Source organism: Anguilla rostrata, chromosome 13, assembly GCF_018555375.3.
Source record: "Anguilla rostrata isolate EN2019 chromosome 13, ASM1855537v3, whole genome shotgun sequence".
NCBI lineage: Eukaryota > Metazoa > Chordata > Actinopteri > Anguilliformes > Anguillidae > Anguilla > Anguilla rostrata.
In genome coordinates, this window is record NC_057945.1 from 30,614,862 (window position 1) to 30,641,317 (window position 26,456).

The 26,456-nt window shown below is 44.8% G+C and overlaps 1 protein-coding gene across 7 annotated transcripts in view; it reads right to left on the minus strand.

Annotated features, from left to right (window-relative positions):
• Positions 1-593: 593 nt before the first annotated feature.
• LOC135238599 (death-inducer obliterator 1-like) overlaps positions 594-26,456 on the minus strand; it is a 34,028-nt gene continuing 8,165 nt past the window's right edge. For 3 of the 7 annotated variants that reach the window (XM_064306659.1, XM_064306660.1, XM_064306661.1), the window contains exons 3-17: positions 24,609-24,724; positions 22,236-23,085; positions 21,640-21,994; positions 21,272-21,496; positions 18,431-18,638; positions 12,354-12,933; positions 11,995-12,154; positions 10,972-11,088; positions 10,681-10,842; positions 9,683-9,887; positions 8,687-9,173; positions 8,270-8,423; positions 7,525-7,614; positions 7,160-7,355; positions 594-4,833 (exon numbers count right to left, since the gene is read on the minus strand). In XM_064306659.1, coding sequence (XP_064162729.1) covers positions 1,292-4,833; positions 7,160-7,355; positions 7,525-7,614; positions 8,270-8,423; positions 8,687-9,173; positions 9,683-9,887; positions 10,681-10,842; positions 10,972-11,088; positions 11,995-12,154; positions 12,354-12,933; positions 18,431-18,638; positions 21,272-21,496; positions 21,640-21,994; positions 22,236-23,085; positions 24,609-24,690 — 7,413 coding nt within the window. In that variant the 5' untranslated portion in view covers positions 24,691-24,724 and the 3' untranslated portion in view covers positions 594-1,291. The remainder of the gene's footprint in view (positions 4,834-7,159; positions 7,356-7,524; positions 7,615-8,269; positions 8,424-8,686; positions 9,174-9,682; positions 9,888-10,680; positions 10,843-10,971; positions 11,089-11,994; positions 12,155-12,353; positions 12,934-18,430; positions 18,639-21,271; positions 21,497-21,639; positions 21,995-22,235; positions 23,086-24,608; positions 24,725-26,456) is intronic. The other 4 variants (XM_064306663.1, XM_064306662.1, XM_064306664.1 and 1 more) reach the window with 4 other exon arrangements.

A 26,456-nucleotide genomic window follows, 5' to 3' on the forward strand; every position in this document is an offset into this window, starting at 1 on the left:
TAATTAAATATAATCAACAGCTCATTACAGTTGTACTTTTTGGGTTTTACAATAGCATTATTTCTACTTATTGAAGTTCTTGTTATTTTGAAACACATACCCACACAAACCTAACAGTACTATACAGAAATGCTCAAATTTACTCTGTAGCATTGGCAGATGAAAAAAATAAAGCCCCAAAGACCACCTCTCCACTAATTCCAAACTAGCATCCAAAAGACCAATCATTTTTCTAGCTGACCATCCAAAAGACCATTCAATACCCAGTGTGAAGTGTAAAACAATGTATGACATCATCCACTGCGGCAAGACGGTGCTGAAACTGCCACTTTCTTGGAATTCTGGGACACATGGTGTTTTAGGGCACCTTTAATCTCATACTATGATTACATGCATAAATTAAATTTTGTCAGTGTTATACTGGGCATTTTCTAACAATACAATACTTATTGAATTGTATCGGTAGAATGTATTGGTAGTCAAGACATTTAAATTCAGTAAAAAAACAAACACACTTCAAAAATATAGTTCCAGTCGTATCAGTGAAATCACAGAAAGCATATGGTCATGGACTAAAAGAAGAGACAAGAAAGTTTCCAGAATTAAAGGAGGTTTAATTGGTTAAACAAATCAGGACAGGTTTCAAAAGAACTGCCAGTGACTGGCCATATTTTACCTTCCTGAACTAAAACTGTTCAACATACAAGCACGTAATTGAGACTACGAACTGAGACCTCCAAGATTCTTCAGTATCCACATCTATCCATTCAAAGCTATATGGCTTATGAGTTTGCTACTTAGAAAAATGTGATAAAAAAACATACCTATATATACACATGTACATGAATATTTACATCTCCTCAATGGGAACAGTTGTGTGGTGTGTTCAATGTATTTAACTATGGAAGTGATTCTGTATCATTTAAAAAGTACTTCAATAGTAGCAGGTACATTCTCAGTGATGTATGTTGATTTCACCAATTTCATAAAGTGGTTTGTGATAATGCATCACACAATCCAACTTGACACAGATATTTAACTCAAATGATTTCATAATCAGTCACTTGAAAAGGTGATAAAACAGATAAAATATGAAGGAACAAATGTAGTAGAAAAAACTTTATAGACACACTAACAGCAATAGCTCAGAACATAACCAAAGCCTGATTTTTCTTATACAGATGTAGAAAACCGTTCCTTAGTGAGTCCATTTAGAAGTTAGTCCAAGATATTTGTTATAGCCATAGGATAAATTTAAGTCCTTCTGAAGACCATGGCATAAAATCAGAAATTAGGAGGCCGTGTTTTTGTTAGCGGCTATCTCAGTTTCAGTAGGTTTTTCGCTTTCCTTTGGAGCTTCTGATTTGTTTTCTTTCCCCTTTTCTTTGCTTTTACTCCTCTCCTTTCTTTCCCTGTCTCTGTCCCTTTCCCTGTCCCTATCCCTGTCTCTGTCCCTTCCACGGTCTCGGTCTCTGTCTTTGCCACGTTCTCTATCCCTGCTCCTTGACCGATCACGACGCCTGTCTCTGTTGTCCCGGTCTCTGTCGCGTTCGCGATCCCTGTCTCGGTCGCGGTCCCTGTCTCTGTTCCTGGCTCTGTCGCGATCGTGGTCTCTCCGGTCAGAGTCTCGATCTCTGCCCCTGTCCCGTTCACGTTCTCTGTCACGGTCTCGGTCTCGCCTCTTGTCTCCATCTGCTTCCCTGTGTCTTTCCCCCTCCCTGCCTCGGCTGCGGTCCCTCTCCCGGTCCCTCTCCCGATCTCGCTCCCTGCTCCAGCGTTTACCTGTGCTCCTATCCCAGGGCCTGCCAGCATGAGCGCCATCCCTCTCTCTCCTCCTGTCCTCTGACACATCCCTCTGCCTTTCCTCAGAAATACGGGTGGGCCCCTGAATACCCTCCCTCTCACGGTGGCTGGCTTCAAACCTGCTTGGCCTGTCTCCACTGTTGCGTGGCTCTGAATCATCCCTGCCACTACCTCTCCTTCTCAAGTCAGGTGCAGGCCTCCAGTGATCTTCACGATGTGGTTCAGGGCTGTGACCCATGCGGTTTGGGATCTGAATGGGACCATCAGGGGGAGTGGGGAGGAGAGGACCAGCATGCCGGAGTGGTCTGCCATCTGGTGGATGGTTTTCAAAGTGGAACCGTGGCTGTCCTCCTCCCCCACTTTCCGAGAAGTGGGTTGGTGGGTGGGCCCGTGGCCCACTGAAGTGTGCCGGTGGAGGACCTCTCTGCCTTGGTGAGAAATCTGGAGGCGGAGGACCTCGCTGATCTTCAAAAGAGCCCCTGTGTTGAGGTGAAGGGGCCCTCTGATTGTGAGCATGTGGCGGTGGTCCTCTTGGCCCTCCAAACTGGTTGGGAGGGGTGAAACGTTGCGGTCCCATTTCACTGCCAGAGGGTGGACCCCTCCGTGCTTCGAACTGGTTGTGGGGTGGGGCCCTGTAGGATAGGGCCTGTGAAGGGGGTGGGGTTTCTCTATACATAGGTGGTGGCGTCTGTCCCTGGTGCTGCTCTAACCCCTGCTGATAGGTGCTGCTACTGTTGTCATACTGCTGGTCATCAGGGCCTCTTGGCGTATCCAATAAGGGCTTCTGAGGCCCATGGTCCGCAAACTGATGGGGTGGAGGGGGCCCTCTTGGTCCAGGAAAGTGGGATGGTGGGGGGGCTCTGTTATCAAAGTGGACAGGGGGTGGCCCTGCAAAAGGTGGAGGGGGGCCTCGAGGTCCTGAAAAATTAAATGGAGGTGGGGGCCCATTGAACCTTGGCTGGAGTGAGCCATTTTGCCCATCAAAAGGAGGGGGTGGAGGACCATGACCCTCCATGAATTGTCCTGGAGGTGGACCTCTTTGCCCCATGTGTTGTGGAGGTATGGAACCCATGGGACTATCAAACATCTGAGGGGGAGGTCCCCTCTGACCAAGAGGTTGAAATGGAGGTGGTGCTCGTGGCCCCATCATGGGTTGGGGCAGGGGACCCCGAGGGCTATCAAACTGCTGCTGGGGTCCTCCCCATTGATTCTGATAAGGTGGGTAAGGTGCTGGGGGCCCAAAGTGGGACGGATCTCTGTACTGGGACTGGTCTCCCTCACCTTGCATAGGAGGAGGTCCCTGAATCGGGGGCATTCCCTGCATAGGTGGGGGGCCAAGTGGGGGCTGGAAAGGTATGGGAGGCGGCATTTCCTGAGTGCTGCCGAAGTCTGGGTTTGACATTGCCATGTGGGGCACAAGGGGAGCCTGAGAGTCTTGTGGGTAAGTGTTGCTCTGTGCTGTATCTTGGGGATTTCTGGGGAGTGTAGGGTTGCTGCTCCCATGTGTACTATAATAAGGGGTTGAGGTTTGTGTCTGGGCTAGGTCAGGAACAGACTGCTCATGCGACTTTTCCAGATCTGAAAGTTCCTTGGCTTTTAAAATGCTGGCTGAATTGGGCCAGGCAGTGTATGGGTTACTTTCAATCTCAGCCTTAGTAGAATCCCCATTGGGTTTCTCAACAGGCTCAGTAAAGGGCTCAGTAAGATCTTCCATGTCAGGTTCTACCGTCTCTCCCAACAAGGGAATAACTACTTCAGTGTCTTTTGTATCAAGGAATGGGACAGCCTCAGCCTGTTTCACCTCAGCCTGTGTCTCCATTTCTGGCTGGGACTGAACTGGCTTTGTGATGTCTGCCTGTACTGGAACTGTGTCCTCAACTGTAGCTGATGTAGAGGCCTCCTCTTTTTCCACAGAGTCAGACGTGAGCCTCCGATTAGCTGCTGCCTGCCTTGGGTCCCTGCTCTGCCTTGGGTCCCTTCTCTGATTAATTACTGGGGCTACTGGAGTCTTTGCCACCAGTTCCTCTGCCTTTTTTCCTAGCACTAGTAGCTGACTATTAGCCAACAGGGATTTTGTAGGTGAAGTCAACAAAGTATCTCCTATGGACACCCCTACATTTGCTCTCTGCTGACGAATAGACTCCTCCTGCTCCTCCAGCTGACGTTTTTGCTCCTCTATCTGCTTGTTCAGCTCATCCAGCATCTTCTGTTGCTCAGTCAATGTGGAACCTCCCACCTCACCCTCAGATGTGGGTTTAGCTTTAGCCTGGCCAGGAACTTCAACACCACCTTTCACTTCATCAAAGATAGTTTCATCTTCTGGATCATAGGCAACATCATCCACATCTGCAGTGGAGGCTGGAACAGCAGCCTCAGCCTGCTTACTGGTCTCAAATGCCTTTCCTGTGACCACAGGCACTTCTGTTCCATAACCCATAGCTGAATCATACTCTTCTTCAGGGTCATATGGTCTGTCATCCTCATCTTCATCTACTTCTTTCTCCTTGGAGATCTGGCCAAACTGCTGGACAATCGGGTCAAGCAGTGGGACTGGCACCAGAGCCTCCACAGAGGCATGCTCAGACGGGGAGAGAGAGGCATCAGAGTCCTGTTTCTTTTTTCCAAACAGTGTTTTCAGGATAGTCTGAAGTGGGGTGGCAGAGCTAGAGGCAGAGGACGAGGGTGAGTCCTTGCCTGAGCTACCAGCTGCCGAACCCTTGAGTGAGGACACCAGCGACAACATTGATGGGGTGACTTGGGAACTTGATGAGGATTCAGAAGAGCCCATGGAAGGAGGGGAACCAGGAGGGGTGGTACTGGCAGAAGCCTCTAGGTTGTACAGGTGGGTTTTTTCCTGCTTGGCCTCAGACCTGGGAATGGCCGGTGGTTTGGGGAGGCCAGTGTCATCAGGGTCCCGAGCCTGCAGCTTAGACCTCTTCTCATCACCTTCCTGGGAGGCTGCAGATCGCTTTCTTTCCTTCTGACAGATGACCAATCCAAGGAGGAGATTCGGTCGAGCCGGTTCTAGTCCTGCAACACACAAATATAACCAGCACTTTTAGAACTTATAAGCAAGAGTTTAATACAATATAGGTCAGAATAAAACTTGCCAAACATCCTGCATTTTGGGGAATTCAAATGAAAGGAGAGCTTGTTTCAAACAACGCATGATGAGCACCCATGTATTGTAATTTGGGGGAAGATTCCTTCATGACTATACATAATGAAGAACCAAATGTACCATTAAACTTGTACACTACGAAACCATACTATAGGCCAGAAATGGTGAATTCATGTTCCTTGACAATATTTAAATTCTGAAACAAAGATATTCCTAAATATCTGTAAAATTACATACGGACAGAGCGAATATGAAAAATTGCATTCAAATCACTCATCACTACACAAATATTTTTTCAGTCCACTGTTATACCCGCTCTTTCAGAAACCTTTATTATACAGATGGTGCAGTAGTTTTAAATTAACAACATAAATCAGTATTTTTGCTTTAATGGCAAATATTGTACTTTTTAACTGCTATATTCACATATGATATATATGTGGCAACACCAAAGGGAATTTACCATTAGAAAGCATGCTTAATATCTACTTTCAAACTGAAGTAATCATTAGAATCTCTGATTTTAATCGGAGTAACATCACAATACACTCAGTATTCAGCCATTCTCACAGAAATGCATGAAAATGTGGGGCTGCCTGTATATGAAGACACTGGTGTCCCCACAATCAATTAAAAAATGAATATTAGTCACACAGCAAGAGAAATGTTTTAGAACTGCTTCTTGGTCGAGGGTCATTACACCACATAATTTAGTACTTGGAATAGCTGGCTGTGTATACACTCAGCAATTTTTCTTATAGGAACCAATTAGGCAATCCTAATGTTTATAAGAAAATGTGTGAAAAGTGTATGTGCGACTTTTACCGGGACATCTTCTGAACACAAGCGTGTGCACAGCTGTTGAAATAATGATGCTAGAGATGGTAACTACTGAACCCCCATGATTTCAAGTTTAATGTGTGTAAAAGCCATGTTAATTTCATTGATGTTACCATCTCTGTTTGGACTGTTTTCAGGATTTGTGAAAATTACACAATCTCAGAACTTGGCAGTGCATTTCTTCTGATGTTATAATCCAATCACTCAACCCAACCCCATTTGCAAAGGTCACCCCGAGAAAAGGTCCTCGAAAAAGACACTGTTCCTCAGTCTCCCCTTAGTATTCCCTTCAATAGTTAAATAAAAACACAGGTCCTTAGGCTTTCTGGTTGAGTTGAGTACAGGGGTTCACCTCCATGTACGCCCTGTCAAATCTCAGGAAGGGATGTGACATCTAAGACAGCCAGGATCCACAGCTTCTCCGTCCACCTCTGCTGTCAGTCCCAGGATCGTGTGTATGCACCCAGACATATGTGTGCACATCCCCATGGAAAGAAAATACTTACCATGATTCCCCTTAGGCACAGCTCCCATGTATAGAGTGTGGTGCTTGCAATAGCAACTGGCAGCTGGCAGCTTGCAGTCCTGCCCACTGCTCTAACTGCGCAGAAGTGTGTAAACAGATTTGCGTTTCTAGTTTCACGACTCACAGTGAGGGGAGATGGACACAAGACTTGTACCAAAAGGGCAAAGAATTGGCTATGAGCTCTATTTATTGAATGAATCTTGTTGTGGACATAGTGGCAATTCAAAAAAGGATGTGGGTGCACCTTGGTGGATAATGTTATGCCTCCCCTGGTATGTTTGCCATAGTGTGTTCGAAAATCATGCCAAGGGACCTACAGTATGAGACCCAAGTGTGAGAAATATCTAACACTGCACCAACCTGAGATGCATAATGTTCTTTATTTGGTAAAGATGAATCATACAAGGTATTACACAACAGAGAGAGTACAACACCCAAAAAATAAGGGGAATCAACACACATAGGTACAAAGCCAATTCAACAGGAGAATTTAAGTGCACCTACACAAACAAAGCATATCACGTCGCTCTGGATAAGAGCGTCTGCCAAATGCCTGTAATGTAATATCACTCGTCATTTCAGAAACAAGCTCTCCTTTGGTGGGGACAAATGCAGAACGTGCGCTGAAATACACTTTCATATACTTACCTCTCTCACTTGGAACCACTAAGAAGTTGAATCAACAAAAAATCATTGTGCAGAATGAGTTTACTGCACTGTGGCATTGTGGGTAGTTGTGGTATCGGTTTCGACTACTGCTCTGCAGGTCCGTTCGGAATTATCCCAAAGATTTAGGAGCGGGGCTGGGGTGACAGGAGGACGGGGCGCTGTGGCATTACTGCACCACCCTGCTGATACTGAATGCTTACCTGGCCCATCAAAGGGTAAGAGTTTGGAGGGCAGTGGATCCTTGGCACTCAGCGGGATGAGATAAAGGTCTTTTATGCGGCGGTTGTTGTTGGCGACCACGCCGAAACGCCGTCGGCTACTGAAATAAGAGAAGAGAGAGACATAGGCCACCTCCTCTTCCTCCGTCGCTGGGTGAAAACGGATCAGACACAGCTCCTGGCACACAGAAACAAGAGGGGAAAGAAAGCCATCACAGGAATTATTAATAAGATTTACTGGACAAACAATCAGGGCTTTTCTATTTAGAATCTCTGCATATGTCATGCGCTCGTTCCCAGAAAATACCAAGAGAAGTGGGGGCGGTGTGTTACGTAAAAACGTTTACCTTTGACAGGGATGTCTTAAGCTTCCCCACGTAGTCCCACACTGTGTGTGGAGAGATTCGGCCACCAATGTGGATTGTGTCCGGCAGATCCTAAAGAGAAGCAGCTTGTGAATTCATGTACTACAATACTACAATTAATGAACTACATGATGCAGCCAAGCTTAATACAACCATGAGTTGTTAAATTAATCTGGTAATCCATTTGTTTCTATTCTATAGAACCCTTAGTTTGTAAGGATAGTTGACTTATGGCGACTTTGCAGGTGCTCTTAACCACTTACACAGCCTTTGCATCTTTACATAGTATCTATTTTGTACAGCTGGGTGTATACAGTACTGATTCAGGTTAAGGTACTAATGGCAGTGTCCTACCAATTGAACCTGCAACCTTCAGGTTACAAGCCCAGGTGCCTAGACATTAAGCTACACTGCCACCTGATAGGATATTGTATCAGAAACTTCTAGAAATATCTAAAATATCCTTTACAAGAAAATGTCTAAAATATCCTTTACCACAAACATGGTCTGTGCATATCAAAACCATAAACTAAATATTATAAATAAACATGAGGAAGTGAGCTTCAAAACATTTTCAGTTCTTTCATTCTTTCTGCTGACCTCTACCAACAGCAATGGATTACTAGACAAAACAAGCTATGTTGTCATCAAACTGCTTAGCAGGATTTAAGGCAGGCCCCTCCCTCCTGACTGCTCTGTGTCAGTTTCATTTCAGACAGGGCTTCACCTCCTTCAGGTGCTCGAAGGATCCAGACACCAGGTAGGCCTTGGTGACAAACTTGGCGACGGTGTGCATGTTGATGAAACCCTTCCACATCATTTCCTGGCCAGAGAGGAACATGGCCGTTTCACTTTCCTGAGGGGAGTGGGAGTCCGGCCCACTGGAACACAAGGACCACCTTGTAAGTCGCAACCTCAATTTGTTCGCTACAACATTTACACTTACCTTTCTAACAGGACATCAAATAACATAATTTCCACTTAGCATGCAAATGTGACTAACGGTGCAATGAACAGTTTTCCTGTTCTGGAGAAACTAAAAAATGTAACAAACAAATAATAAATAATGAAACCCTGTGTTGGACCTGTTTACGTGCATTTCTTAGGCACTTGAGAAGGAAAAAGACTGAAGGAAATTGGGCACCTGGCTCCAGGTGTGCTGAAGAAGCGGGTGTCCGGCGAGGCGTTGGGTTTCAGCAGGATGGACTTGGGGGCGGATGGAGGAGGGGGCGGGGGTGGGGGCGGGGGCAGGGCTGCCTTGGTCTCAGTGACGGACGGCTCAGAGGTACTGGACACAGCGGGCAGGGCTGGGGTGGCGGGGACCGGGGGTCGGTAGCCGGCTGTGCGCGGGTCCCGGCGTGTGATGGTCACAGAGGAAACCGCGGGGATGGCCACGGGAGCGCACGACTGGCTTGGCGCGGGCGCGACGCAGGCGTCTTCTGGCGAGGCCGGAGACTCGGTGACGGGTGTCTCGCCCCCGGGGGGTGCGATGGGCGCACTGTCGCTTGAGGAACCGCCCGCTTTGGAGGGGCGCGGCTCGTGCTTGACCTTGACCTCTGCCTTCTTGACGACGGCGGGGGCAGACGGCTTGGGCTTCTTAGCCGGGGGCTCATCATCAGCAGACTTCTGGCCTGGAATAGCGATGCACAGCAGGAACTCACATTACCAGCAGCCCCCACACAGTGCACCAGAGCCCACACAGGCCACTGAATGGCTGCAGTCAGGGTTCCGACACTCAGCTGGGCCCACAAGGTTCCAATCCTCCAAATTCAAAGACCCATAATACTGCACAGGGGGCTAAGATCATGTGTGTTTCAGTCCATTAATAAAACAATACATAAATAGCCTCCAATATCCCAAAAGAATGCTACCCCTTTCAGCCTCAGTACATTCAGAAAATGTGGATTGGGACCCAGGGTTCATATCTAATGGTACAAGCTATATAATACATGGGTATTCTAGCTATTCTAGATGCTGGCAAAATCTAACAACAAAGTACTTAAGTACCTCAGAAAAATTTTAATTTTTAAGACATTGCGGGTGCTTGTTTTTGTTTTTGTAGATAGAAGGCCTTGTCATGGAGTCTACAGGAGCGTGGAAACCCTGGACAGTAAAACTGGTGCGAGGCGGTCCAGGCTACCTGTGCAAATCTTGCAGTTTAAGTCAAACAGATGAGTCCTGTGCTCGGCAGTGGTGTCCTTCAACATGCTGCTGAAGATATCGGGGACGGGGCTAGCCACGTTGACCTGGCTAGTCTTCACCGCAGGACCGGAGGCAGAGGCCGGGGCAGGGGCAGATGCTGGAGCCGGAGCTGGGGCTGGAGATGGCCGAGGCTCTTCCTGCTCCTGTACCACACACAGCGTCACATGACCTGCTCACCTCTCTTCATCACCACCTTGCTAATGTGGCTGTTCAGTGTTAGCATTTAGTGCCTGGACAGCTGTGCCATCTCACAACAAAAAAGAAAATGAACCAACAAAGATGTAAAGGCCCAGTACAGATCAAACAAGCCCATTTCCTGTTTGTGCACAAGTATTTAGTGAGATGAACCACTTTAGATGTAAGGGCTGGCACCAGAGAGAAGCAGTAAGCAGTAAGCGGCAGGGAAGAGGGACAGAACAGTTGAAAGCAGAATATATCCAGGGACAGACAGCAGAGATGCCTATTATAACATTACATGAGAAACCTCAAGTTTACCAGATTATATAGACTCACAAGATACTGAGCTTCTATGTTTCTTCACTGCTTCATACCTACAGGAGTTTCTGGCTGGCAACAGGAAGTTTCCTGTGCTAGATCATAGTGCCTAATTTCTATTGTAGGTAGGGAAGCAGAACTTTCAGTGATAATACACAGGTTCAGTATCTGGTGGTCGAGACAATTTGTGGTGTTTCAACAGCGCAGACTTGTGTTGGTTACACTTTCTTGAATGGGTTGGTCTTCTTATAACACTCGGCACACTAAAAATAATCTGTAAAAAAACACTGAGCTTCAGAAACGCGACAGTACATGGTGCCGTTTAAAATAAAGATGGAACCTGTGTACTGTGTGTAGGAGTTGCACTCTGTGAAGAGAAAGTTTGGAGAGACCAGGAAACCAAAGTGAGGAAAGCAGGACAAAGAGAAAGCCAGCACTTACTGCAGCAGAGCCCATGCCAGGAGACGGACAGGAGGCAGGGATACATACGTCTCCATCAGACAGAGGAGGAGACTCCTCCATGTCCACATCGGGTGCCACCTCCAGCTTTGGAGTGGGCCTTGACTGCCCAGGTGGAGGGGGCCTTGGGTTTGGGTCCAGGACCTGGGAGAGCGCAGACATCAGGTGTCAAAGTGTGCCCACTAACTACCAGCTATTGCTTTAAATACAGTCAATTACTTCTTCCGAGGTGCATTTCACAGTCGCAATATGGTAATGCTATGGGGACGTTACCTCTGGGGTTTCCCTCGGTCTCCATTCAGAGATCTCTCTGGAGAGCAGCTCTTCCGGGCTCAGCCTCACCAGCTTGAAGGGGCTGACCTCACCACCTACAACTCGATAAAACAGCCCCTGGAGAACAAACAACACACATCCACTTCAAGACCAGCACATCACACTCTAACACACCAACCACAATGTAACTGCTGGTGGAAGCGCTCACTGTTATAAATGTTTATGGTGCGTGCATGTAGGCGTTGTAAAAATCCTCGCTTTCAGAAAGGGTGCTGTCAGTAATGTTACTGTCTTGTGGAATAAGAGACCAGGGGTTGGTTCCTGCATGCAGCAGGTTATTTGCTTCCTCAATCCCCTCTGCTAACCAGACAACCAAGTAAGTAAAGAAATATACTGTTATTGGCACTGAAAACTGGCATTGTATAGGTATGTGATGGAAAGGAGGCAGTCTTGGATTTGGTATACAGCAGGGTAATATTGCATGGTGTGATGGAGAGCACTGAAGAGTGCTATAATGCTCTATAGTATAGTACAATACAGTCACACGATCATATACAGAGGTTCCAAGATATGGAATTCACTTCCTCCCCACTTTGTTAACCTTTCTTTGTTATTTAAAAAATCAGTGAAAAATATCTTGCTATATTAATACCCTAACATGACCTCTGTTTTAATTTTTCAATATTCAATTTATATTGTTTCTTCTTTTTTTTGTCTTACTTTTTAACTGTTTTGATCTCCGTCTCTTAATGCCTGTGTGTGTGTGTGTGTGTGTGTGTGTGTGTGCGCGTGAGAGAGTGAATGCATTTGTGTGCATATCTCAGAGTGATAATGACTCTTGTAATGTTCATTCAGGGAATTCCTCCTGTCAAGCCCCTTGAGGGCTTTTTGGGCTTCCCTGGAATGTTTTTCTTTTTATTCAATTTTTGTATATGTAAATTGTCTTATTGGCTTTTAAAAATGTGTTAAATATAGAATAAAGAATAGTAAAATAAAATAAAATCATCTTAACTGCAGACTCACCTTGTTTTTAGGGTCCTTCAGGTTGAACATGATGGATCTGTACTTGTTCTTGTACTTGTTGTCTGTGTTGAGGAATAAGTTGAACATTTCCTTCTCAATGTTGACCGCCAGTTTTCCAACCTCGCTCTCAGGTATCGCGAGGTCATCGCTGTCGCTCACCCTGAAAAAAATAAAATTAAAATAAAATTAATTTGGTCTGACATTCAGACTAACAAAGGTGCGACATAACAAAATGTGGCTTTCATTAAGAAAATAATGTTAGACAAAATCTAAATCAGTATTAACATACACTAGCCAGAATTCAGATACTGAAATACTGGACCAATAATTTGTCACAATCCTGGATGCACTTAACTCACCTCTTGTACAGAATGTCTGTGAGCGAGCGACGGATGTTCTGTCTGATTTGGTTGTTTGGTTGGGGTTGGGGTTGAGGTTGGGGTTGGGGTTGGGGCTGCGGTGTAACGGCAGCAGGCGGTGGGGGTCTGGGAGGGGCAGATGAGGTAGAGGTTGGGGGGGCTGAGGACACAGGTGGGGGCCTGACAGCTGGAGATGGGCCTGACGTAGGCGGCTGTGGCTGCTTCTTCGGGATGGTGTAGTTTGTCTTGCTGACCCTCAGGGCCCCAGTGACGTGATGTCTGGAGGCAGGGGGCCCCGCTGGCAAAGGGGCTACAGGTGGAAGGGCAGGTGGAGCAGGGCTGGGTTTTTTGGTTTTGGGTGCTTTGCCTGGGGGCAGGGCAGGTTTCTTGGAGGCTCGCCCTCGACCGGGTGACAGAGAGGTGTGCTTTTTCCGCTTGGCAAGTGTCTTGGCACCCGGGGAGGCAGGGACCTTCTTGCTTGGCTTTGGGGGCGTGGAGGAAACGGGAGACTGCTTCCGGTTGGTTGTGGCTTCTTCGTCATCATCCTCATCCTCATCATCATCATCACTTTCCTTTCCAGCTGAAAAGTGGTGGGGGGGGGGAATAAAAAAACAAAAAACAAGGTAAGCACACCGGGATCACCCGCCACATTCAGATTGTTCTTAAACTCCAACAACAAACGGCAAGTAATGTGCATAAAGTGCAATGTGTCAAGTTGTGAAATGTGAAAACAAGTTCTTGAAGGCAATCTTGGATTTGACACACAGTAGAATGGTATTGTACGGTACGTTAAAAAAAGATTTCTCTTTATTTTTTGGGCTTTGAATTTTCGCTGAGGTGGCTTTAGTCAGACTTGCACCTGAGAACAAGGTAATACCCAGCCACATCAATTTTAACCCCATACCCACCCCATACAATGACATTCAATCATTCTGCAATATAAAAATGTATGCCACTTAAACTGTAATTATACATACTTTAGCTGAAAACCATAGTTTATGAAGAAATTACAATTCAAGTGTTTAACTAAAACCTTAAATCCCTTACAACATTGAAATGTGTAAAAACCTAGCCAATGAGAAATCATTTCCCCAGTTCTATTCCTCTTTATATGATAAACACACAAATACAAAACTGACTGATACCACCTAATAAGCCTCAAGGTACTGCTAAATCTGAAATACATATTACCAAACAACTTGCAAGCTTTGTCTGAAATGAACTGAAACCCTTACAAAAAAATATATAAAAATGAATCTGTGTAGCAGCATATATTGTAGCAAGCTTTAAAAGAAAATTCAAGTGTCATTTCCATCCACACAAATCCTGACAACCCTCAAGAAGAAACGGAACCAAATTGGTATTGTAAATTTGTTTTATTGTTCATTAACCGTTAGTACATTATCGAACCCTGTCCTCATCCCAAACCCAGCCATACAACTCTTGAGGCGCAAATTGTCAGGTGACATTTTTAGCTTTTATGATCAGCTCCACAATTCCATCGGTGATACACTCAGATGGTTCTACACAGGAAACAACTAAGATATGAAGGCAAACTGAGACTTTACGACCCGTTAGCCAGCAAGGAGATTTGCACTAACTGCTGAAGTTTTGATCTTTTGGAGCACTGGCTAGAGTTCTGCTTGCGCTCATGGGTCAGTATATGAATGACAGACTGTGGACACACCATGTTGCTTACACTGAAGCAACGTTTTTTTCCACATCTACAAGAAACTTCATATCTCCAACCATAAGTTAGATGTATACAAACATAATATCTGCTCTGGGAAAACACACAAGTCACATATACTTTACCACCAGAGGCCTACGAGTGGGAGAAAACAACAATTTTGGCTTCTGCACCACAGGATCCAGCTCTGGACAAGAGCCTCACCTTTAAGAGCCCAAGCAGGAGTAACAAAAAAACACCATGGTGATGCAGCCAAATTAATCTCAGCAACTGTTATAGAACATACAGTAGATAGACGTGAAGACAGACTTGATTTTGATGGATGCGATTTTTACATTAGCAGACGGTGTCTGCAGTCAGCCACTTCAGCCTGGCCAGATGTCCTGGTACAAGTGATGATCAACCTAGTAACACACAATCCCCAACTTTTCTGGCCATGCTAAAAATGCTTCCAAATCAAAAATGATGGTGGTTGTGTTTAAAAAAAAAAAAAAATTATGACTTCATTTACAGTCATCAAATCATAGGGTATTCATCAGTCCATATCATCTACAGCAGATGAATCAATAGCATGGATTTGGCAGATAACTTCAGCGTTTAACCCAAGGCCAAGTCACCTTTCAGGCTTCAAACAAGCTGATGAGTCCGAGGTGAGTTTGTCCTAGAGGTTGAAGTGGTGCTGGTAGTCCAGTAGAAGAGGGACACTATTCCTTGGTTTCCAAATTTTATAAAAATTAGTTGCCATTACCTCAATTAGACATACAAGGCCATCATTGACCCACTGTGGCCAATGCAGACCTTTACCCCCCCCCACTCCTTCTTTAACAGACAAAAGGCAAATGTCTTGGCATAGAGGAAATTGAATGGTGAAATTATATCTGGACATTCAATCACCTACTGTCAAGCACAAATGTCCATTTATCCTATTCCACCTGTCCTGATGGAATAGCACAAAACAGAAAACATATGTCAGTTTCAAGACGTTTCCACACAGCTTCCACAGCAATGAATGTGAACTTTCATTAACAGTTCCAGATAACAGCTTGTGGAAAAGCCCCACAACTGGACAATGTTTTTGCCTGATAAATCTGACTGGTATTTGTAATGTGTGTGGGGAAAAAATGGTTATAACTTAATTTTCCGCTTCTGGGGGGGGGGGGGGGATTAGATAGGCCATATGCCACACGTTCTACCTACAACCCAGTATGGACTGGATCAGAGAAAAAGCTGTAATCTCCCCCTCTCTGGGACTATCCCATTTTGGACGCATCTGACTGACTGATAGACATCAGCATACGCAAGTGCCCTTTCCAACATTTAACTTGAGAGATGCCCGTTATGAGCTTTCGCACACTAAACACACGTCCCACAGGGAGGCCCCCTTCTCTCACCTTCATGGGAATAAAGGGATTCAGTGTGAAGAGCAGCACACCAAAAAGCGTAATGCTGACTGAACAGTGGCACCATGAATACACTTTACACAATGTGCCTATGTCCTCTGTGTAGACCTAGAAACACAAGGCAACATTCTGTAGTCACCGCACTCAAAGGGGTTCACAGTCATGTTCTTATAGGACATAACTGAGTGGATTTCCTGTTTTCTGTGTGCACTACACTACAATGAGGTGAGTGGGGATATATGCTGGAACTATGCTAACACAAGAGTAAGTAACATGACTTAATTTCAACAAGTTCTCAACCATTTAACCACTGCATATGTAATATATTAAGCCCTAAACACAAATAAAACTGTAGCAATGATATACTGTATACTGCCTTTAAGAGAGTGAACCCTTAAATCCAAAACCAGAAAAACAATAGTATAATTTGACAACTTTATGACCAATACTTAATTTCTGCATTATTGGATACTTCAGAAATGGCATTAAAAATGCAGAATGTCTGGCTGCCTGTTGAATACTGTTCAGAAGGCTGTGATTCCCCATCTGGCCACTAGAGGTGTTATACTGTTAAAACTCCTAAGGTAACACAGGTTTCCCAGGTCATCTGAGGGAAAACTGTTTAAGGAGCTCAATCCTCTCAACTCTAAGAAATCGAATTCGCTTTTTCAAGCAAAATTAATCACTACAGATGAAATGTATGCAATAATTTATCAAGCAGAGCTTAAGGTAAATGCACGTGCCTGAATCGCAAGCAAACTAAGGTCGAGTTGCACAAGCAACCCTGCAAACACTGAAACGTCCCTTATTCAGCTGAACAGGACCTGGGCAAAACAATGGAACTTGCACTGCCACACAAAGTGACTGCTTTTAAGTATGCATATGGAAAAAATAGAAATCCTTTCCCATTTAAGCATAAAAACAAGTGAACTAAACAATTCTCCTAAAATGGCAGGACACTCCTTGTAAAGGCTGTGTACCTGCCAGCCTTCGCCAAACTTTAAAAACTTTTAGATAAGTTTGCACGAATACTACGAGCCCCTTATTCAACTGTACATATTAAACTATGGGGTTTCTCCCCCCCCTTAAGTGTGTTCGAGTGGTGCTCACTAGCCATTTTCTGCTCTGATGCCAGTGTTTGGATAACTGAACATTCTCATAACCCCAGAGGCTTACTCTAATAGCAGCTTTCCCAGCTGTGAAGACTCAATGTGTTTCTCTGAGAAAACAGATACTGAATGCCTGAACTGGAGGACCCGAGGCACTAAAACAGTAGATTTAACTGTGTACTGTATCTCCTGGGTGGGCGTGGCTGTAAGGCTGTCCAGTGGCATCTTTCGTCGAGGGCCGTATTTCAGGTTTTCCCCGGCGGTCTTCCGTGCTTCTCCGTCCGTATTCTCCAGGGCTTTCTCTGCCGTTCTCGCAGGAGGGTCCAGCAGCTCCCAGCAGCTCCCAGCTTGTTTCCCATATCATATCCATGTGGCGTGGATAGATCTGTGCAAATCGAATCACTCCCAGCCCCCAGGACGCACAACAGCGCACCTCCACACAGGGTGTTCTGGCCCTCCCAAACCCAGCTGTGGGCCCCAACAGGAGGCTGGCCACTCGGGCACCAAAAAAAAGGAATCTATGACATTAGGGGAAGGGTGAAGGGGTTCTTTATTTTATGAGATCTCCTTTCAATTAAGAATTTAAGATGACGCAAACCATGCAAAGTTAAATTAAATGTCTGGAATGTTAAAGGCTGACATGGCCAGTATATGTTACCGGTGCAAAGCCTGGTCTACATCATGCTGGTGCAGTTTCCCAATGCAGGGGTTATAACCAATTCAGTTTTCCCAACAGATTTCCATATACCCTATTTAATGGTTTCACTTTAAATTCTCCCAAGAAATTACACAAGTTTTGTGTTATTAGTTAGGGTGCAGTCACAAAACAGAAATTCGTTGGAGAAATAAAGTTGGTCAGAACTCCGGCATTCGAGGACCAGCATCTTGGAAAAACCCTGGGAGCTTCAACTTTTTTCTTTCTTTTTTTTTTAATGAGTGCAGATGAAAAAACAAATCACTGAGACCTACCTGTTTCTGTGGGACTGTGGCGAAGGCCTGCCGGAGAGCTAAACACAGCGGGACATGGAAACGGACCCAACCCCATAACCGGTCCATCACACACACAAAGCACAGAGCATGGACCTCTGGCATCAAACTTAAAAATGCCTATCAAAGTTAAAACATGATAGTCGGGTGGAAAACCACATTGCAAAACCACCCATCAGTGACAGTACAAGATGTTTGCATAGCTTTGTGAAGCTACCAAAACCCATTTGGTTTCAAAAAGAGCCCCAGTTCACTCAATTGGCCAATGCTGGCCAAAGCACCATTACAGTGGTGCTTCAAGCCATGTCTTGCTTTGGCTTTTTTCTGTACTCTTTCTTCCTCTCTCAAGCAAACCTTTTACAATGTGGACTTTGCACCCAAATCAGCGTACCAAAAAGCTTGGCTGAGTTAAATTAATTGATGGAAAGTCGGCTTTCAAGAACAGGAACAGGCATTGCATTCCTTCAATCCTTGGGGCTTTTTAATACACAGTACTGGAGTCTCAAACATCCCAAATACTTACCTGAGAACTACACCACAACCATTACAGCGCTGTGTACTTACCTGTTGCCAAATCTGTGGCAATTTACCCACAATTCACTTCCCTAGTACCTGTTACTGCGATCCAGTCTACAGAAGACTGAAAACACTCAAGGCACGTCTGTTTAGATCACTAAAACTCACTGTTACCACCGTCCGCGTTCATGAACAGTATGGCCTGATCTCTGAAGTGAAGTGCTAGGACTGTCAAGGATAGTTCTTATGGACAAGCTTATACTAAAGATTGCCTGCATTAGAAAACCTTGTGTGAGATGTATGGCATTCAAACTAATAATGAACTGGAAAACAGAATTATGTCAGGTGTTTGGTAAACCTGCAGAAGATACATACACGATTTGTTAAACACAGATGAAGCATTTGGAGCAGTCTTTTCTGGCGTTACTGCATTGTAATTATGGTCGCTGGACCAGGATGCAACGGCTGGCTCCTGTTCTTTGCGCTCCCCCTCTTCATCCTCCTCCTCATCTTCGCTGTCGGAGTCGTCGTCATCATCTGGCTGACCAGAAGACTCGGTGGACCTCCTTCCAGCCGATCTCTTCTGGAGAAGACAGACAGGCCCAATTAAGCAAACTCAGGTGACTGCTGCACATGTACTGTAATATGAGAAAGAGGGTGTCCACTTTTGGAGGAGTGTTATTGGTGGAGGGCTCAAGTGCCATAAGGAGATGTGTATTTTTCAACCATCCTCAAGTAGCAAGATATCAAAACAACAGTCACACAATCAATATAAAACATTACATTCCAGACTACCGGAAACATCTCAATTACTCACTGTGAACAACGGCACTATAGGGTGACGATGGAAGCCAATCTGTCCCTTGCAAGGTTGTTCAGTCCATAGAATTAACTTGTGCAATGCATTTTGATAAAGCAGGAATGTATTGCATTACACCACACGTATAAAACTTAGCCTCTTAATCATGGAAAATGAACTTGTCATATATGCAGAAAGAGCCATTAAAAATGTACATAATGAATTAACTGAATTGAAGGCTGTCAAATCAGACCATAAAATTGCGGTTTTATAGGATCCACTGTTAACACACCGTTCCAGTCAGTGTTTCTGAGCATTGATGAGAGCACCAAATTACATTCTAATGCAGGCAGACTCAGGTGAGGTCTCTATTCTGACAGTGTTGGATCTCAGCGCAGCCCTGGATACAACCGATTATGACATCCCAATTAACAGTCGTAGGCAGTGGGTTGTCATATCAGGGACTGCTCTTAAATGGTTTTCATCTTATTTATTTGATAAGAATTGTCAGTGTTTGTTGGTGATAAGATGTCCTTAACTGCTGCTGTTTTATGTGGGGTGCCTCAAGGCCCCATTCTTGGCCCAATTTTATTTTTCCTTCATATGCTGCCTCTAGATAGTTGAAAATGAACTTGTCATATATGCAGAAAGAGCCATTAAAAATGTACATAATGAATTAACTGAATTGAAGGCTGTCAAATCAGACCAGAAAATTGCGGTTTTATAGGATCCACTGTTAACACACCGTTCCAGTCAGTGTTTCTGAGCATTGCTGAGAGCACCAAATTACATTCTAATGCAGGCAGACTCAGGTGAGGTCTCTATTCTGACAGTGTTGGATCTCAGCGCAGCCCTGGATACAACTGATTATGACATCCCAATTAACAGTCGTAGGCAGTGGGTTGTCATATCAGGGACTGCTCTTAAATGGTTTTCATCTTATTTATTTGATAAGAATTGTCAGTGTCTGTTGGTGATAAGATGTCCTTAACTGCTGCTGTTTTATGTGGGGTGCCTCAAGGCCCCATTCTTGGCCCAATTTTATTTTTCCTTCATATGCTGCCTCTAGATAGTTAAAAACGTAATTTTAACATATCTTTTCATTCTTATGCTGACAGCACAGTTGTATTTGGCAGTCAAATGCAATTATCTTATTAGATTGTCTAATCCGTTTTGTAGCCATTAAGGACTGGATGGGTAACTTTTTTGTAAGACTAACTCTGTGGAAATTCTTTGCGTTCTGCATAGCATGATTTGTAAATTTATCACAAGTGACCATTTTTATTCAGTTCCATTAGCCTACACTACAATTACAGTTATGTGCAAAGCCTCATAATTTCATAATTCAGCAACCAAGAAATTTCAGAGCAGTTGCATTTTGCCGAGGGTGATTTGCGCTAAAATGTAATTTAGAGCATTGTATTGGTCCACTGACATCTAACATCAAACGCTTCTCTAAAAATGTAGGCGTTTCTTTTTTTTTCTTCTTTTTAAAAAAAATCTTTGCTTGAATTTTGCCTTGCATACTAAGAAATCAGTACAATCCTGTATCTTCTTCCCATTTAAGAAACATTGCTAAGGTCAAAAGTGTCCGGTCTCTTCAGAACACACTGAAAATGAGTCATGCTTTTATATCATCACTCTTGGATTATTGCAATGCTCCATTTTCTTGTCTGAGCCAAGGAGCTGTGGCTCGTCTTCAACTAGTCCAAAATGCAGCAGCTGGTCTTCTTACCATGACTCAAGGAAGAGCATATCACTCTGGTGCTTCTCTCTTCACTGGTTACCAGTGACTTTTACAATTAGTTTAAAAACCCTTGTAACTACTTACCAAGCGTTACATGAAGAAGCCACTGAATACATTTCTGAACTACTGTCACCCTATAGTAATGAGAGGTCTCAGGTCTTCTAACTAAGGGCCACAGGCTAACCCAGAGACAAATTTACAACTAAAGGGGGACTGTGCATTCGCCGTTTGTGCACCAAAACTTTGGTACAGTCTTCCTTTGGACATAACATAATGACATGATCACTTTGAAAAACATCTTAAAACCCATTTTTATTCTCTGGCTTTTCTTAGTTCCTGAGCTCTTGTCTATGTGACATTATGTATGTGATATGTGTAACCCTGGTTTTGAAAGGTTCTATATAAATAATTACCTGCACACTATAAACTAATAACAATAACTTCACCTAAATTGAATATACACATAAACAGTGGCATTGAGCTGTTGATACAAAGCTCAGCTGTTTGATTCAAAAGGCAGGGTGCTTCATGCCCATGTGCGTTACTGCTATTGCACCCTCGAATTAGGTATTTAACACAGACAGCTGCAGTGCATACCTGACTGTATGAATGAGGGGAAAGCCCTTATTCTGCTCAACAGGAGCAGGAATTGATCAATTCAGCTGGTTACCTTGACAGTAGACCTTGTGGTGGGTTTCTTCTGTCCTTTAGGCTTGGGTTTTTCCTTTGGTTTGGTCTCTTTCACGTCAGTGATGGATTTCATGGCGGCCGCGGCGTGCCGGAGGATGCAATCGTTACCGCAGTAAACGGAGTCTGGCAGAGCGTTTTTCCCGCAGCCCGGGCCTATGCACTTGGGCAGCGCGGCTGCTGGGGCTGCTGCTGTTGCTTCCGCGGCCTGTTAACCAACTCGAGCATGTCAAAACCACACCCCAAGACATAACTACACAACAAAAAAACCCCAAGCAAGAAATATACATCACTCTCTCTCATATTTCAGACATTTGAACAGACTATGCTTGAATGCTCTTAGTTCATCACCTGTGTTTGTGTTATGTGTTTATCACATACCGGCTGAAATATCTTAATTTTCTTTTTCCCACTTGGATTGGTGGCTTTCTCGATCCTCCCCTTGATGCCCAGGTCTTCGCCATGTTTGTCCTCCACTCCAGAAGAGAGAGCAGTCTGCTCAGCAGAGTTCTGGCCAACCTTTCGGGCGGGGCGCTTGTCGCCCTCAGAGGCGCTGGCTGGGGAGGTGGAGCGGCTCTTCTGCACGGTGCAGTTGGGGCAGATGTAGTCTTCCCCGTTCCTCTCCAGCAGACGGCCGCGCGCCTCCGTGATGCCCACGCAGTCGCCGTGGAACCACTCCTCACAGCGATCGCAGCAGATCATGAACCTGCACACACAACAAGACTTCAGCTCTCCAAAAAAATGCAATGGTGCCCAACAACTGACAAAATGCAGACAGATAAAAGGGCAGCCTGATTATTGTGCCATTTGCATTTTAGGGTGGTTCCGATTGGTTTAATGTGTCGGTTTCCTTCCCTAGAAGCTAGAAGTGATCGTACCTGTGTTTACGACTCTTGCACAGCAGCACTGACATAACTATGTCACGGAGGGGTGAGGGACAGACCCACCTCTTGTTGTGCTTCTGTCGACAGATGCAATATAACGCATTGGGATCGTAGCCCTCGTCGTCAGATTTATCCGAGGAGTCCTCATCTTCATCAGTGTCATCATCATCATCCCCTTTCCTGTCCTTAGAGGCCTTCCTCCCCGCTCTAGGCCGAGTGACTTTTTTCTTGGCAGGTGTGGAGTCCCTGCTGGCAGCCCTGGCCGGGCTTACAGACGCCGGTCTGGACTCAGCGGCGGGCTTCTCCTCTCCCTCCTTCTCCTCTTCCTCTTCCTCTTTTTTCTCGGTCCCCTCTTGCAACTCGGGGTCCCCAGTCTTGCCCGCTTCCTGGGTCGTCTGCTCCTCCTTCACGGCGGGCGCTTCCTCGTTGTCCTCGTCTTCGTTTTCCGAGCTCCCGTTGTCGCTGACGGAGCCGCCCTTGGGCTTGGCCGCAGCCCTCCTCCGGCGGGCCCGCGGCCTCTCGGGGGACTTCTTGTCGTCGGTGGCCTTCGTTTCGGCGTTCCCGTCGAAGCTGGCCTCGGAGGCGGTCTCGGCGTCGGTGGGCGTCTGGGACGGCGGGTCTGAGGCCTCCAGGTGCGCGGGGGCGCTCCTCCTCCCACCCCGGCCTCGTTTGGCGGTGGACAGGAACTCCTCCATCTTGTCGGTGCGCTTGGCCTGCCGGCCGCTGCGGCGCACGGGCGCGTTCCGGCCGTCCTGGCTGTCCGTGTCGCCGGGCATCTCTCTCTTGGCTATCGTGGTTCTGCGGAAGCCCCAGGTCTTCTTGAACTCACCGGCGGCCTTCACAGACTTCTCGGACTCCTCTGGCTTGGCGTCCTCATTAGTCTGCTCCCCCTTCTCCTCCGCTGCTACCGAGGCTGTCAACAGGACAAGATGAAGTCTGAGTCGGACATTAACATGCGAAGAGCCCCCAAAGCTTTTATCCCAACTTTGAGTGCCGCAGCCAGAGAGCGACAGCACAACGGCGGGTAAATGCATGGTACTGAGAAGCAATAGCAAGACAGATCATCTGCAGAATGGAGAGGGAAATGTTTCTGAAAGACTGCAGATATTAGCCATTGATTGGGTAAAACAGGGATTAGGAAAACAGACCTGTATTTGGGGTAAAGGTCATTCTTACCATGCACTTCCATTTGATTTCATTTTCCCATATTAAAAGCATGCCCACTTAGTGGAGAATAAGAGGAAGTATGCAGAGGATCAGATAACGCGATGAGCAGTCCAAGGCTTGAAATAAACATTTTTGAGGACGAATCAGTGGGGCTACTGGATTAAGATATTTATAGCCAATGTTTTTTTTCATGAAATATCCAGATTGTGCAGCGTTCCCGTTGAGTTGAACCTCATTCTCTTGCACACAAGTTTCCATTTATCACTCAGATTTCAATGACACAGCACCAAAAGAAATACTAATAATAAAATGCACTTAAAATAACTATCCCCTGTGTTCAAATGGACAATACTGTGTAGCTTACAATGGGCAGAGATCGGCTGTGATTTAAAAGTCCTTTCCTTCACAAAAGCTTCCACTGAATATCACCATAAAGTATCAAGGCAGTAAACTCTGCCAACAAATGAATTCTTCCATCTTTGCACCACAGGCATGCAAACAGGTAAGCAACCAGATGTGCAAAGATGGAGATGCAAAGCACCAGTGAGCTACCATTACATAGCATCACAGCTAGCCTACAGTTGGGACATGGCTAATTAGTGACATGTCTAGTTAAATTAACATTAATGCGTATCCACACTGCATATGGGAAAGGTCTCTTGACAGAATTGACATGCCTGACTGTGGTTGACTTTTCTACATTTTACACCTTTTCAGAAATTGCATTTCTCACTGCAGCAAATTAATTATTTTTATATAGGTTCTTATGGTCATAGATTTGAATGAATCAGAATTGAACGGTAACAAAATGACCACTGCAACATCAAAAACCAACCAGTCCTTTGTCTTAATGACAAAAACCTTCCACTGATCATTGAAGTTACATGAAATGTTTCTTCTTTTCCTCTGCCGACCACAGCCTGTGCTGAAACTTCAGAGCTAGGAAGATTGAAGCATTTAGCTACAGAGTATGAAACATGGGATAATGTCAGGGGAATTAGCTACAGGTTACAAGGGACGTACTCTCAGTTTCTGTGCTCTGTCATTGAGGTTCAAAGCATCAAATGGAAACCGTTGTGTTAAAACCAAATTGTCTTTCTTCAGCGGAAAGTCAAACGAAACACCTGTCGAAATTGAGGGCAAGCATCAATCAATCTGCAGTTGCAAGCGATAGAGTTTACCAGCATTAGAACCCGGGCATTTGGCTGTTCATTTCAAGCCCTGCTAGCGCAATCATTAGCCCAACCATAAAGCAGCTTGTCAAAGTACCTTGAGAGCCGATATCCAGAGGGTCCTGGCTCTGCTCTGGCCCTGGAGCGGGAGAACGCTCTGGGCTCATACTGTCCTCCATAGTGGAAAAGTCACTACACACTCAATCACAATATCTACAACCAAGAGAGAAGCAAAATTAAATGGAAGTAAGGTTTAGCCTGAGGAGGTCTCTTCCATTTGAGCAGTGTCCAGCGGATCGGTAAAGCTTTAAGTGTTTAGCTGCACTGTCTGCGTCACTGCCGTTCACTACTCCCATTTCACCCTCAGGCCATTTAGCAGCATCAAAGGATTTTTAACTGGCTGCCAATGTGTATCACAATGTATTTTCATTCGGGTAAAATTGTAATTAACAGTGCTAGCCAATTTTGCACAAAGCTGTGTTTGTTGGAAGAGAGATGATATCCGACTTCCAACTTGTCCAATCAAACGGAAATGAACTCACTATCTCCCTTTTCACTGAACGGTTCAAGAGTCCTTTTTCAAAATGGTGTCTCTTTAAGACACAACACCATTCGCTCCTTGCAACAAAAACCCTGATGAAGGCACAGTACTGTGGTTGCATTTTGCTTCATAAATGAAGGAGCAAATGGTAGGCAATCTTTTAGAATTTTTCCACTGCATTGATTTTCACCTCATGAATTGTTGGGTGCACTCGTCATTCAGAAACATTTATTGTGCAAAAATGTATTCAGATACAAAACTGCAAATTATTCCAGTTTCTGTCAAGGAAATTAATATTCTGGACATGCCCAAGGAGAACATAGGCTATACCAAAGGGAGAAGAAATCAATGTAACAGTATTTTTTCCTCTTAGTTAAATAGCTGAATACAAACATGACTGAACTGAGAAGATGCACTTCCTACTGCTGTTTTACTTAGACCTGTATTTTGGACACTATTGCCAACTACTCAATGTTGAAACGCATCAAAAAAGACGTATTGCTGACACAAAGAACTCCATTTCCATCTGTTTCATTTCAACAAGTCAGGAAAGCCGCAACCTCCTTAAGGATCAAATTATTAAACCCAACGTTACACTTCATAATCTGCATATGCTATTCTGCAAGCACTGAAAAGTTACAATTAGTTTCAAAATGACCAATTACTCCAGATGTACAAACATTTCTTCATCTTCACCAAACTGTTCCATGAAAAGAAACTGATATCTGAATGAATGCCAACTCGACCCCTGGGTCAACAGAAGTATTGAATAGAACACTGAACTGATAGTTTTTTTTTCTTAAATAGATATGAATGTACTTGAAGACCTTTAAACCAGTCTGAAAGACCCAACCCACTCAGGGATTATTACCAATGACTCCAGCTCAGACTGATAAAAACTAGAAAATTGGATTTTAATTGTTTCATAGCTTAATTCATCCTTCTCTTTTCAGAAGATGCTGATTCTCATGCATCTTTTAAAATAACATCCTCCCGCACAGATACACTTCCCAATTGGATAACTTGGAATTGTAATTAGACTGTCTAAGATGGAGGGGGGTTACCACTGTACATCCCAGTTTATGGCAAAAAAAAAGTCTTGTGTAAAGTTGCTTTACATGCTGACAGGTAGCTCTTCCCAAACAGTTTGGACATTAGTTTGACTCCTAGCTAATGGGACACTGGGATTTCAATGTCATCAGTCACAATTTCTGGTCCTTGATGGCAAGTTAATGAAAACTGCACCCAGTTACTGTAAATCTTCAGCCTTCTTTCTTACGAGAATATTCGAAACCAAATAAGGCAATTTTTACAATTTTTTTTATTTTTCAGTCCAGTCATACACGCACCAATCCACACTTTCCCTGCACACACAGACCATTTTCAACCAACCAAAGGAATTCA